Source organism: Rhododendron vialii, chromosome 2a (assembly GCF_030253575.1).
Source record: "Rhododendron vialii isolate Sample 1 chromosome 2a, ASM3025357v1".
Lineage (NCBI taxonomy): Eukaryota > Viridiplantae > Streptophyta > Magnoliopsida > Ericales > Ericaceae > Rhododendron > Rhododendron vialii.
The window spans coordinates 37,132,751-37,146,385 of NC_080558.1; the positions used below are offsets into that span (position 1 = coordinate 37,132,751).

A 13,635-nucleotide genomic window follows, 5' to 3' on the forward strand; every position below is an offset into this window, starting at 1 on the left:
AAAATGATCGGGGACACCATAGCATCATCCTTTGTTTTATTGTTATATACTATTGTTATACCTGTTAGTGGACATGTTATACTCATATTTATACCCACTAAATTTTATGTTACGCTCTTTTTCCATATTAGTTATGCCGTTTAGTGTTCTATTACACTAAATGTGGACGACCGGTTCTATGACTGGTTTGACCAATCATATTTGGTCAAATTTTGCATATGTGGCATCATCTTAACCGTTCGATCGGAGGATACGGTATCCCCTTATGCTTGGGGGATACCGAAGGTGTTCGCTTATTTGAAAATTTATGTTCCCTTCGTCTCAAATTATTGATCATGTTTTATTTTTTGTGTCACTCAAACAATTATCTATATGTCACAATTTATAATTAATATTTTTTATAATTTTAAAAACTTTGTTTAGTAAAATTAATTAAGATCTGTCAAATAATATCCATATTTGATATAAAAATTATTACTCCCTTCATCCAAATTTAATTGTCATTTTTGGGAGTTCGTGCCACTTTTCAGTTGATTATATCTTGTAATATATAATGTTTTATGTGATTTTAAAAACATTGTATCATAAAAAAATCGAAATTTATCAAACAAGATCTATATTGGATATAAAATTCATTACCAATTTAAAGATATAACTATTATTTTATTCGGTTAGAATAGAATGAGGGACAAGTCAATTAGGACAAAGAGAATAAAAATTACTCCATCCGTCCTATTTTAAGTGTTCACATTTCTATTTTGGGATGTCCCAAAATAAGTGTCTATTTTCTAAAAATAACCATCAAGACATGCCAAACTTTCAATTTTGCCCCTAAAAAGTACCATTTCTCACCTAATTATTTGGCAGTTTTTGATATTCATGTCATTTTTAGAATTCGATTGACAATATCTTTCAATTTAATATATTTTCATGATTTTAAAATTTTTATATACTAAAGCTAATTGAGATCTATTAAACAAGATCCATATTACATAGTTTTTGAAATCCATATTGAAATATATAAGCAATTTAAATACATATAATTAACTTCACAATTTTTAAGGTTAATTTTGAAAATTAGAGAAAAAAATTTGACTTCTTAGAAATTAAGCTCAAATTCCCATAGAGGATAATTAAATTGGGACGGAGGGAGTAAAAGCTATAGCCAATTCCTTGAGAGGTCCGAAATAGTAAACGGGACCAATAATTTTGGATGAAGGGAGTAATTTTAAAATATTTATTTATTACCGGAAACACCTAACAACTTGATTGTTACAAATTCTTTATCAAACAACTTATTCATTAGTGGAAACGCCCCTACGTACTTTTACATACGCCAACTAATCGTCCAGGTGCTTTGATACACAGATACGTACACAAATGCCTGACTAACCAACCAACTCCAAACTGAAATATTTAAATAATCATCCTCTTTAGTCATGCCATGTAAGTATTCATCCCATGTAATTTAAACAGTTATGATTTCATCCCCATCTTAAAATAATCCCAGAACTACCTTTATATATATATATTTTATTATTATTAGTAAATAATTTGGGATGAAATCTTAAAGCTAGGGTCTTAACCATTATTAGAGATACCAATCCCAAAAATCAAATCCCGTAATTGACGTCATATCTCATAATTAATGCAATTTGTTTGCCCTATAAACCAAATCCCGTAATTATTGGCCGCCTGTGGAGAGAAGACGAGGGATGGAGTCTCGATCTCTATTTTCGATTCCATCTTTTGCCCCAAATCTTGAACACCTACGCTGGTGCCATCTCTTTTCTCCCTTCGAACACCCACGCGCCGGTCCTATCACCGGCGGTCCTCGTGGTCCATATTCTTTCCCCACACACTCTCTCTCATTTCTCCATTGATAGAGATCCAGAAACATTGAAGGCGATGGGACGCCGGTGACATCCACGGTAGATTGAAGAAAGGAACAGATCGCGGCGAGCGGCGATGCATGAATTGGCTGCGATACTCGAAACTGCAGCGGTGGCAGGGGCATGGGAAAGATGCAATCCAAGCACTATATGGTTTTGATAATACAAGCTTGAATCGTCATGGTTGATTTTCAGACGAATATCTTGCCAATTGATAACAACCTTCCCTCCCCCTTCCAAATTCGAAACACCATTTCCATTTAATCCATTTTTGCACGAGATCATTGAAATGGCAGCTGTCATGGGATCAAAGCCCACCGCTGGTTCTTCAATAATAGCTTCAAGAGCTTTGAATAGATCCCCTTCTCCCCCGGTCGACCTCCTTTTGTCGCTTCTGTTCCGACAAACGGTGCTCCATTGCCATTACTGTTCAACTTCGCCTTCGCCCAATGTGGGCACGCGCCCCAAAAATGCTTGATTGGGTCCATTTTAAAAGATTGGGCACGGCCCCTTTTTCGGAGAAAGCACGGCGAAATGCCTCGATTCAGAGTCGCCACTCGGGTTTTAGCGGTGAAAACACCCAAGGAACCGAACCCGAAAACGTTTGACACGTTTGTTTGATTTTGAAAAAGGCGTAGACCGGTCCGTCGTCACCTTCGATATCTGAGGTTCGGGAGCCAGTTTACGAGAGGGGAAGGGTTTTATGGCACCCCTCTCGCCCAATCCGGAGATCGGTCTCTACTCAGGCATTTTTATAAAACTTTTGCATTTTTCTCTCGTTTGATCATCTTTTTTAGCCAGTTAGGGCAGGGGAGCAATTAATGGGGATTAAAACGGTAACAAGTTGCAATTTATGTGACAAAATGCTTTATGGATGATTTGCTTGCAATAATAATCATAGATTGAGAACAAGCACCGAGAGCAGTTTGAGTAAGGTGGAGTATGCTGCTTTGAAGGGATGTGAGCAGGTATCGTATCAGTATGCACCGGCCAGGCCACTGCATACTAACGCAACCTGTGCACGCCACCTCATCGCTGGCGTACTCCGCTTACCATGAACTCACAGTCTTTGTTTGCAACCCTTTGGGCTCTGGAATGGACCAGCGCACACTCAGGACAAACCGCGCAGTCAATATATCAGCGGTTATATAATTACAGACAGATGAAACGACTTTAAGCCATGAAAATAAACAGAACACCCCATAAACAGTGTGGGAACCTAAAAGAGGCCAAGACTAAGCTAAGATGCAAGGGCCAGCCACCGGATCTTTGCATAATTGTCGTACGCCAATTGTATGAGACCGTACGCCAGTTACACCCCTTACCCAGTGCTTGGCTTTGCATCATCTGGGTTCTGAAACATGACCAGAGAGCATCCCAGAGGCTTTCTAAAACAGATATGGACAAATATTGAATATTACAACTAAACAGTTCTAAATACAAAAAGCAGTAGACTAGTTTTTAGCATGCAATAAGGTGATGAATAGACAGGAAATAAAGCATAAAACAAAGATCTGGACCCCATTTCACAACTGGAGTACGCCAGTTCTGGAGGGCTTGGAACTGGAGTACGCCAATTATTAACTGGAGTACGCCAGTTCCAGACAGACTCCAAACATATCAAATTTAAAACTGTACGTTCTGCCACGGACCGGCGTACGCGGGCTTATGACCGGCGCACGCCGATTCTAGTCAGAAACGATTTTTTTTTGTTTTTGAAGCCTTGACAGCGTTAGGGCCAGGACTGGTATTAATTACCAGTCTTGACCCTGTCAGCTCCCCTCAGAGATCAGAACAGGAAAACAGTTCAAAGGTGTATACCTTTTGCTTTTGAGTTTGATGGTGTGTTTTGAGCTTGAGCTTGAGCTTGAGGTTTGAGGGATGGATGATGAATGTTTGGGCTTGGATGATGTATGAAAGGGGCTGCTTGCTTACTCTTTCAAGTGGTGGAAGAAGAGAAAGCAAGAAACCAAAGGAGAGAGATAGAGAAAGAGACTTAGGAACTCTTTTTTTTTTGTAACCCCCTTGCAAGGATGAAAAGAGGGGGTTTATATAGGAGGAGAGGGAGAGAGAGGGGCTAAGGCCAGTCAAAGGGACTGGAGCCTTAGCCCTTAAGCCTTCCTTCTCATTGGATGAGAGGAGAAAGGCGATGGGATGGGTGTAAGAAAATGTCCCCCGGCGGAGAATGCTTTTTCAGTGGATTGGAAGGTTCCCAAGTGCTGTAGACCCCTTCCCATGGCTTCTGCATGCTTAAAAACACAAGTTTGACTGGCTTACTCCAGTTAATAACTGGCGTACTCCAGTTCGGGCTTGGTCAACGGTCAAAGTTGACCGATGACTAACACGTGGCAGAGGACCAGCGCACGCCAGTTTATTATCGGCGTATGTAAGTTGGGTTTTGTTGAGGCTTTTTGGTTCTGGTTTAGAGAATTTTGAAAGGATCTGAAAGGGTTTTGGAATGCTCAAAGCTCAAACATACTAACATTTTCGGGGTGTTCCTGATCCATTTCATCATTGGGGAATCAAATACTGTAAGTAAACTAATTTGAAAAGTCCAAAATAGGGTGTCTACACCCAAATCGACTGGTTCAAAGACGATGAGTTTGGGATAAAGAATAATGGATTCAGGTAGAATCATATAATGTTTTGGTACTTGTTATATAATCAAGTAGAATTAGTTGGTTAAATCTGTCAATAACAGGGGAAGGAATAACAAACAAAAAGCGTGTGTTATACAGTTATAGCACTAGCATTTTCTGCCTCTTTATCTTCAAGTATTGTTAGGACCGAAGGGACACACGCACGCAAACTCACACAGTGATTTCAGAGAAAAACTCTCCGAGTATATATATTCACACAACGTATACACAAAGATAAAAAAACTCTCCGGGAACCATATGCCGGTCCCTCTTCGGAGGCCACAGACCGGCCCCCCACGCTCGCCTTACCCCCTCTCTCTCTCACATTATGACACAACTTTCCTATGCTCTATACATGCATATATATAGACAAGGAAACCCTAATACTCGTAAGGAAATAAGGTGGGGAGTGATCCTGTGCTTCGCGCACACCACTCCACTTGGGTGGAATTCCAAATGTGATGTTAACAGAAATAGAATCATACTGAATGAAGCACAAGCAGTTTGGACTTGCAACAAGATCATGGGATTGGGATATAATGGAGATGAGGATGAAGTTATACGTAAGATTGCAGATATGGAAGCTCAAGATTTAGACAGAGATGTAACCAAAAAGAAAAAAGATTTAGACAGAGCTGAATGAAATGCAGGGCAATTCTAAGCTCTCAAATTGTACAACAGAGTGTTTCATGTCTGCATTTACAACACAATGAAGTGTATGACTTGAAATGTCAGAGGGTTAACCAAAAGGAGAAAAGAGGAAGAATAAAGAAGATCCTTAAAAGAGAGAAAGGTGGACATGGTCTTTTTTCAAGAAACCAAGCAAAGATCTGTTACCATGGATTTCATCAACTCAATTTGGTGGAATGACAGCTGTGAATTTTTGGAAGTTGATGGATTTGAAACTGCAGGTGGCCTTTTTTGCATTTGGAATCCAAATGTCTTTTGTTGGAAGGAGATTGGGGGCTCCAGAAACTTCAGAGTTCTTTGTTTTCCCGGTGATTGGGTGGCTGTCGTGTGGTGTTTTGATCGAGTCTGTCCTGGGTTTTCTTTTGCTGGGAGGTGGTGTCTTGGTTTGAGTCTTGTTTGGTGGTGTCTACACTAGGTTTGCGTCTTGTTTTGGAGGGTTTTGGGTCTGTCCTTTGGGTCTTTTGTGGCTCTTGTGTCTTTCTTTTGTGCTCCTTGTTTTATTGGGTGATTGGTTTTGATGTTCTCCTGGTGATTGGGTGGCTGTCGTGTGGTGTTTTGAGTCTGTACTGGGTTTTCTTTTGCTGGGAGGTGGTGTCTTGGTTTGAGTCTTGTTTGGTGGTGTCTCTAGGTTTGCTTCTTGTTTGGGGGGTTTTGGGTCTGTCCTTTGAGTCTTTTGTGGCTCTTGTGTCTTTCTTTTGTGCTCCTTGAGGTGTTCTTACTTGCATGTTCATTTTCTACAATCATCTTGAGCTAGCTGCTTACACTTCTGTTCTCATACTGGAGCTGCTGGCACTACTAGACTATGTTCTTACCTTTCATTTTAGAACTTCATTATACCAGTGCTTGGTTGTCTGCTGCTGCCGAGGTTTCAATTGTTGGTTGCTGATAAGCGTGTAAATGTTCACGTATGCGCCCCTAATTTATCATTGCTAAGTCTATTTGTATTGTTACTTGAAGTTTTATGCTTTATTTTGGTGTTGCAGGTATTTAGAAGCTTTGATACAAAATAAAGTATAATTTTGGATTTTACTCGGCATCGAAACAAAGCCTACGGTCAATTTAATAAAACGATGGGCCAAAGTTCGTGATGGATAACCAGGGCGAGAAGTACCTAATCCAATTCCTATATGATGACCAACATGTGGGCTTGGGCTTGCAATGAAGGGAAGTCGGCTGGGAATAATAATAGGAAAAGAAAATAGGTTTTCTTATGGATGGCTACATAAGCTTATAAAAAGGAGACGCACGGCAGGGAATTTTGGGGAGACACGCATTACAGCAGAAAAAAGAAAGAAAGGCTGCCGCTTCTTGCCGAAAGCAGAGAAAACTTGCTACGGGAAAACCATCTCCCAGTTTCATGTTTACTGTCAGCCGAGCTTCAATGAATACCATTCCGATGTTCGGCTAAACTCGTTTCTAGGGTATAGATGAAACTCGATCTCTGAGTAATAATGTTTATATTTTGATTTAGTGTTTTATTATTCGAATCGTGGCTGTATGACTTGAGGATTTATTTGCGGTATTAATTTTCTCTATCAAATCTTGTGTATGATTTTCTAGATTTTCATGCACGTTCATACAACGATTTTTAATTGTTTTGTGATAATTGAGTAAGATGGGTTATGCTCCGTAAGACGCGCCGTGCTATTAGACGGTCCGTGCCATAGAGACGGATCGTACTAGTATGACGGTTCGTGCTAGGCGGCGATACCCCATGCTATTTGGTGATTCATAAATATCTTTAGGTGATACCGTGAGGGCCTGAGAACCCTAACGATATCTGGATTGATTCGAATAATAGATCTTTATCATCGTATATAAATTGTTACAACGGGTCGAGTGGATTCGAAACCCTAGATCTTTTCTCTCATAAACTTTCACTATTTCTTAATTGTTTTAATTTAATTTAGCTTTTAATATTTTCGAAATCCAACAATCAAATCCTTTTTCCGAATTAAGTTAGAAATTAGTTAGAACAATTGCAATTCAGCCTTCGTAATCCCTGAGGACGATACTCGGAGTACTTACCGCTATCTTCAGATAGTAGTAATTATTCTGTTTTATTAATTATTTTTGATACGGAAACGACACGATCAAATTTTGGCGCCGTTGCCGGGGATTACAAGCACGGTTGCGTTGTTTTAGTTGATTTTTATTTTAATTCTAGTTTAGGTATTTTTTTATTTTTTTTTAATTTTTTATTCCTCATATTTGTTTAATTGCATTCTTTCTTTGTTAGCATTTTATTGTGTCAAGCACAGGAATCGAGAAATTGTAGCGCACAGGAACAAGAAGTAAGCTGCAACATTACAGCTTAACAATAAATTCAATTGGCTTTTCCAGGCGCTGTGAGTTTTCTTATTATTCTTGGTTTTAGTGTTTTGTTTATTTTTATTTTTATTTTTATTTGTTAGGGGCATTTTGTGTTATATGTTTGGTCGTCGATCATTGGACCCATTACTTGATAATTTTGACCCAGAGATCGAACGGACCTTTAGAGCTAATCGAGCAGCCTCTCGTAACCCTTGGTCTTCACTCATTCCAATTGTTACAATGACAGAAAGAATAGAGGCTGAGGTTCCACCTGCGATAGGGGAGTACTTTCTCCCATCCGCTTACACCTCGCCATCATGCATAACATTGCCTACCACTGCCTCAACACAATTTGAAATCAAGTCCAGTTTGTTACAAACACTCCCATCATTCTATGGACTTGATAACGAGGACCCATATCGGCATTTAGGGGACTTTGAAGAGATTTGCTCCACTGTTAAAATTCAGCACTTCACTGATAATGCCCTTAGGTTGAAGCTATTCCCATTCTCACTTAAAGATAAAGCCAAATACTGGCTTAATACTTTGGCACCGAATAGCATCACCTCTTGGGATCAAATGAAAAATGAGTTTTTGAAAAAATACTTTTCCATAGGCAAAACAAAAGAAATTCGCCAAGAACTCACTAGTTTTTATCAAAAAGAAGGCGAACAATTTCACCAAGCATGGGAGAGGCTTAATGATATTATTAGGAGTTGTCCACACCACCAAGTTCCTAAATGGCAGTTAGTCCAATGTTTCTACGATGGACTATGCGAACAACACCGATATATGGTGGATGCCTCATGTGGAGGCACATTTATGCTTAAGAATGAGAATCAGGGGTGGGACTTGTTTGGGCAGTTAGCGGAGAATTCACGACACCGAGCTGCATCATCTCGCACAAATAGGACAACTTCTACCTCTTCAAAACATAGTGGCCTTTATGAGGTGGGCCGCTCTGATGATCTTTCCTATAAGGTAGATGCATTGACCCGCAAGTTTGACACTTTCTTATCTTTGGGTCATGGTCCTTCACATTCTTCACCTCCTGCTGCTGTTGCGGAGGTCTGTCAGTTGTGCTCCAGTCCGTGCCATCAAATAAATGAGTGCCACATGGCATCTCAATTTCCAGAATTTCTTCAAGAGCATGTGAACGCAGCCCAGGGGTTTGGTAGGCCAGCGAATGACCCCTATTCTCATACTTACAACCCCGGCTGGAAGAAACATCCCAACTTTGGATGGCGACAGCCAGACCAAGGGCAACCATTTGCCCAACCTATGAGGCCTTCATTTTCTAATACTTCCAACACACAGGCCTATTGTCCACCACCTGCACCACCCCAGTACCAACAACCTCCTGCTCCTCCTGCATCCTCCCAAAGGACACCAGCTTTTGAGGAGCAAATGTTGAAGGCCATGGCTGAAATGAGAGCCGATTGCCAACAAATGAAAGCTGACTCTCAATTGCTTTACTCCCACTCTCAATCCATTGCCAAGATGGAAACCCAAGTGGGTCAGCTAGCTAATGCTCTTAACCATCGGGATGAGGGAAGATTACCGAGTCAGCTAGTGGCTAACCCAAGAGGGATGCACCATATTGACAATTCGCAAGGTCACGAACAAGCGAAATTAGTTGTCACCCTCAGAAATGGGAGAGATGTAGAGACCCGCCCGGAGGAGGTCAAAGCGAAGGAGAAAGTGTCTCCACCTGTCGCTGAGAGGTCTAGGGTTGATAAGAGGTCTAAGGAGAAGGAGACCGATCCAGTGTCTATAGTTGTTCCGGGGTCATCTGAGACCCCATCTTATATTCCTAAGGCACCTTTCCCAATTTGCCTGAATGCACCTTCACCCTTTCGCAAGAAGGGAGTATCCACTGATAATATCATGGAGGTGTTCAAGCAAGTTAAGATGAACATCCCATTGCTCGATGCCATTGACCAAATCCCATCTTATGCCAAGTTCCTCAAGGATTTGTGCACTCAGAAGCGGAAGGCTCGAGCAAAGTTTTTAGAGCCCATCCCCATTCCTCACCAAGTTAGCTCTGTTCTTCAATCTAACACTGCCCCTAAGCTTGCTGATCCTGGTGTGCCCACAATCTCTTGTGTCATAGGCAATCACTTTATTAGTAGGGCACTATTAGATTTAGGGGCAAGTACCAATCTTTTACCGTACTCTGTGTACGAGGAGTTGGGGCTTGGTGAGTTGAAGCCCACATCGGTTACTCTGCAGTTGGCCGATCGTTCTGTGAAAGCCCCACGGGGTATGTTAGAGGATGTCCTTGTCAAGGTGAACAATTTCTACTTTCCTGCTGATTTCATTGTCCTTGACACAGAGCCAGTCCACCCCACAGCCCTTAAATCTCAAATGCCTGTCATCTTGGGTCGTCCCTTTTTAGCCACGGCCAATGCACAGATTTCTGTGAGGAGTGGAGTGATGGAGGTATCATTCGGCAATATGAAGCTGAGTCTGAATATGTATTCGGCCACTCGACAGCCTCATGAGGAGGAAGACTGCTTTGCAGTTGATGTCGTTCATGAGTTAGTAGAAGAGGCGTTGCCGTACATTTTGGTTGAGGATCCTCTTGAGGCATGTCTTGCCCACTTTGGCTATGAGGAGTTCGATATTGACCAATCCATTGCTGAGGTCAATTCTTTATTAGACCTTGCACCTTGTATGGCCAAACCTACCTGGCGAACTCCTTTCGAGCCTTTGCCTGCTTTGTCTAGCACTCCAGCTTTTCCCTCCATAGAAGCCCCACCGAAGCTTGAGTTGAAGCCTCTCCCGGCTTCTCTGAAGTATGTTTTTCTTGGCCACGATGACACCTTGCCCGTGATCATTGCCTCTGACCTTTCTTCCGAGCAAGACGGTCAATTACTTAAAGTGCTTAAAAAGCACAAGGGTGCGATAGGGTGGTCAGTGGCCGACCTCAAGGGTATTGATCCCTCTGTTTGCATGCATCGCATTCATTGCGAGGAAAATGCAAAACCATCAAGAGAGATGCAAAGGAGGTTGAACCCTAACATGAAAGAGGTCGTTATGAAGGAGGTGGTCAAATTGCTGGATGCGGGTATCATATACCCCATCTCTGATAGCAAGTGGGTGAGTCCCACTCAAGTAGTGCCCAAGAAGTCAGGCATTACTGTCGTTGAGAATGACAAGGGTGAGCTTGTGCCCACACGCATGACAACTGGTTGGCGTGTGTGTATTGATTATAGGAAGCTCAATTCCATGACTAGGAAGGATCATTTTCCACTTCCATTTATTGATCAAATCCTAGAGAGGTTAGCGGGCCAGAGCTATTATTGTTTTCTGGATGGCTATTCCGGATATAACCAAGTGGCCGTTGACCCAGTGGATCAAGAGAAGACTACCTTCACCTGTCCCTATGGTACTTACGCTTATCGGCGCATGCCTTTTGGCTTGTGCAATGCACCTGCGACCTTTCAAAGGTGTATGATGGCTATCTTCTATGACATGGTGGAGGAATTTCTAGAAGTATTCATGGATGACTTCTCGGTCTTTGGGGCCTCCTTTGATTCATGTCTCCAAAATCTTGCAAAGGTGCTTAAACGGTGCGAGGAGACTAATCTGGTCCTAAGTTGGGAAAAGAGCCATTTTATGGTTCAGGAGGGGATTGTTCTGGTCCCTCATGCCATTTATTATGCGAGTAAGACCCTCTCCGGTGCGCAGTTGAACTATACCACTACGGAGAAGGAATTACTCGCTGTGGTCTTTTCCCTTGACAAGTTCCGGTCCTACCTTTTAAGGTCGAAGGTCGTAGTATACACTGATCATGCCGCTTTGCGGCATTTACTTTCTAAGAAGGAGACCAAACCTAGGTTGATTAGGTGGATTCTGCTCCTTCAAGAGTTTGATGTGGAGATTCGAGACAAGAAAGGATCTGAAAATTCTGTAGCAGACCATTTATTAAGGATCCTAGTGGATGCCTCTGGTGACACCTTGCCCTTCAAGGACTCATTCCCCGATGAGCAGCTCTTCGAGGTGTCACAAGTGCGACCCCCATGGTATGCACACATAGTCAACTACCTAGCCACAGGCGCGCTTCCCTCTCATTGGTCCAAGCATGACAAGGACCGTTTCTTTGCGCAGGTTAGGCACTATTTTTGGGAGGATCCAGAACTCTTTAAGTTGTGTTCGGACCAGGTGATTAGGAGGCGCGTTCCTGAGACTGAGTACCATAGCATTCTCACCTTCTGTCATTCACTTGAGTGCGGAGGGCATTTTAGTGGGAAAAAGACGGCGGCGAAGGTCTTACAAAGCGGTTTTTATTGGCCCACTCTATTTAAGGATGCATATGTGTTTTGCAAGGCATGCCTTAAGTGCCAGAAAACCGACAATATTTCGCGCCGTGATATGATGCCATTGTCCTCCATCCTTGTTGTGGAGATGTTTGATGTTTGGGGGATAGACTTCATGGGTCCGTTTCCGTGTTCGCATGGGAACGCGTATATTCTTGTGGCAGTGGACTACGTGTCCAAGTGGGTGGAAGCAGTAGCCACCAAGACCAATGACCACAAAGTTGTGGTCAAGTTTCTTCAAAGTAATATTTTTACTCGTTTTGGCTATCCGCGGGCGATTATTAGTGATGAGGGCACCCATTTTCTCAATAAACACTTCGCCGCCCTGGTGCGAAAGTATTCTATCACTCATAAGGTGGCAACACCTTATCACCCTCAGACTAGTGGGCAGGTTGAAGTGTCAAATAGGGAGATTAAACGCATACTTGAAAAGACGGTTAGGCCCGATCGAAAAGATTGGTCTTTAAGGCTCGATGATGCTTTATGGGCCTACCGTACAGCTTATAAGACCCCTATTGGCATGTCTCCTTACCGGTTAGTTTTTGGTAAGGCATGTCATTTGCCCGTTGAGTTGGAGCATAGAGCTATGTGGGCCATTAAGAAGTTTAACTTCGATATGGCCACTCTAGGGTTACATCGTAAGCTCCAGCTTGCTGAACTGGAAGAGTTGCGCAATGAAGCATATGATAGTGCACGTATATATAAGGATAGGACTAAGGCATTTCATGATAAACACATTGTTAGAAAGTCCTTTGAAGTTGGTCAAAAAGTGTGGCTCTTTAATTCTAGACTTAAACTTTTCCCGGGTAAGTTGAGGTCACGGTGGGATGGTCCATATGTTGTCATTCGTGTTTTCCCCCACGGAGCTGTAGAGATTAAGGATCCACGTGTTGGTAATGTTTTCAAGATCAATGGCCAATTGCTTAAACCTTACGTGGAAGGAATTGGTGATGGCGTGGTGGATGGTGCCACAGTGGAGTCCATTACTTTGATGGACCCAATTTATATAGATTAGTGCTTTCATTGGAAGTCTAGGAGACTTAAAATCCGTGGAGTTTGTGATATCTCCAGTGTTTGCCGTGCTTGAACGATTTTCAACGGTCTGGTATAGCCACCTTGTCAAAGCTATGTATGTAGTACTTAGGAGGTTGGGTCTGGCGGCAGGCGCATAGTTAGCAGCGAGAAATCTGTCTGAACCATCCGACTTTAGTGTCCAGCTTGGCAGAGATTGCTTCATAAGCCGAGTGGTGGGTAAGGAATCTGGCAACCCCAGAGGGAGTGACAGCTTATTAGATGATGGCACCACTTCTCAAGATATCGTTGAATCCTACGCCTATTGCTCTTCCAACAAGTAAGGAACCACAGTCTTTGGCAAGGGAGAAAAGTAGTACCCGTGTCTTTCGCGTGAAGAAAGTGGATGGATTTTTATTTTATTTGTACTCCTTGCCTTTATTTATGTTCTTTAGTTGTTTTTCTTGTATATATTTTGTTGTTTTGGAGGCTAACATTTTGCAGGTTGTTCAATCCAAATTGGGGGGTCTCCCTCTTGCTATGATAGTTTGCTATGTTCCTCCTTTTCGAGGTGATACCTTTCCTCTCTTTTACTTTTCTGTCCTATCTTTTTATTTTTATACTTTCAATGAGGGCATCGAATGATTCAAGTTTGGGGGAGGGACTACTTCGTACTCTTTAAAATCCAAAAAAATTAAAAATTTTGAAAAATTAAAAAAATAGTGGGACCCTTTTGCATGCGGTTTGAACCAGTTGTGATTATTTGTT

The 13,635-nt window shown here is 42.0% G+C and overlaps 1 protein-coding gene and 1 non-coding gene across 2 annotated transcripts; one reads left to right on the forward strand and one right to left on the reverse strand.

Moving 5' to 3' along the window:
• Positions 1-7,774: 7,774 nt before the first annotated feature.
• LOC131317499 (uncharacterized) lies at positions 7,775-12,873 on the forward strand. Its single transcript, XM_058347046.1, has one exon. It carries the CDS (start codon positions 7,775-7,777, stop codon positions 12,869-12,871), a length of 5,097 nt encoding a protein of 1,698 aa, XP_058203029.1. The 3' UTR covers positions 12,872-12,873.
• Positions 8,164-8,268, reverse strand: LOC131318318 (small nucleolar RNA R71). Its single transcript, XR_009197641.1, has one exon. It is a non-coding gene; the product is annotated as a small nucleolar RNA R71 (small nucleolar RNA).
• Positions 12,874-13,635: the final 762 nt, after the last annotated feature.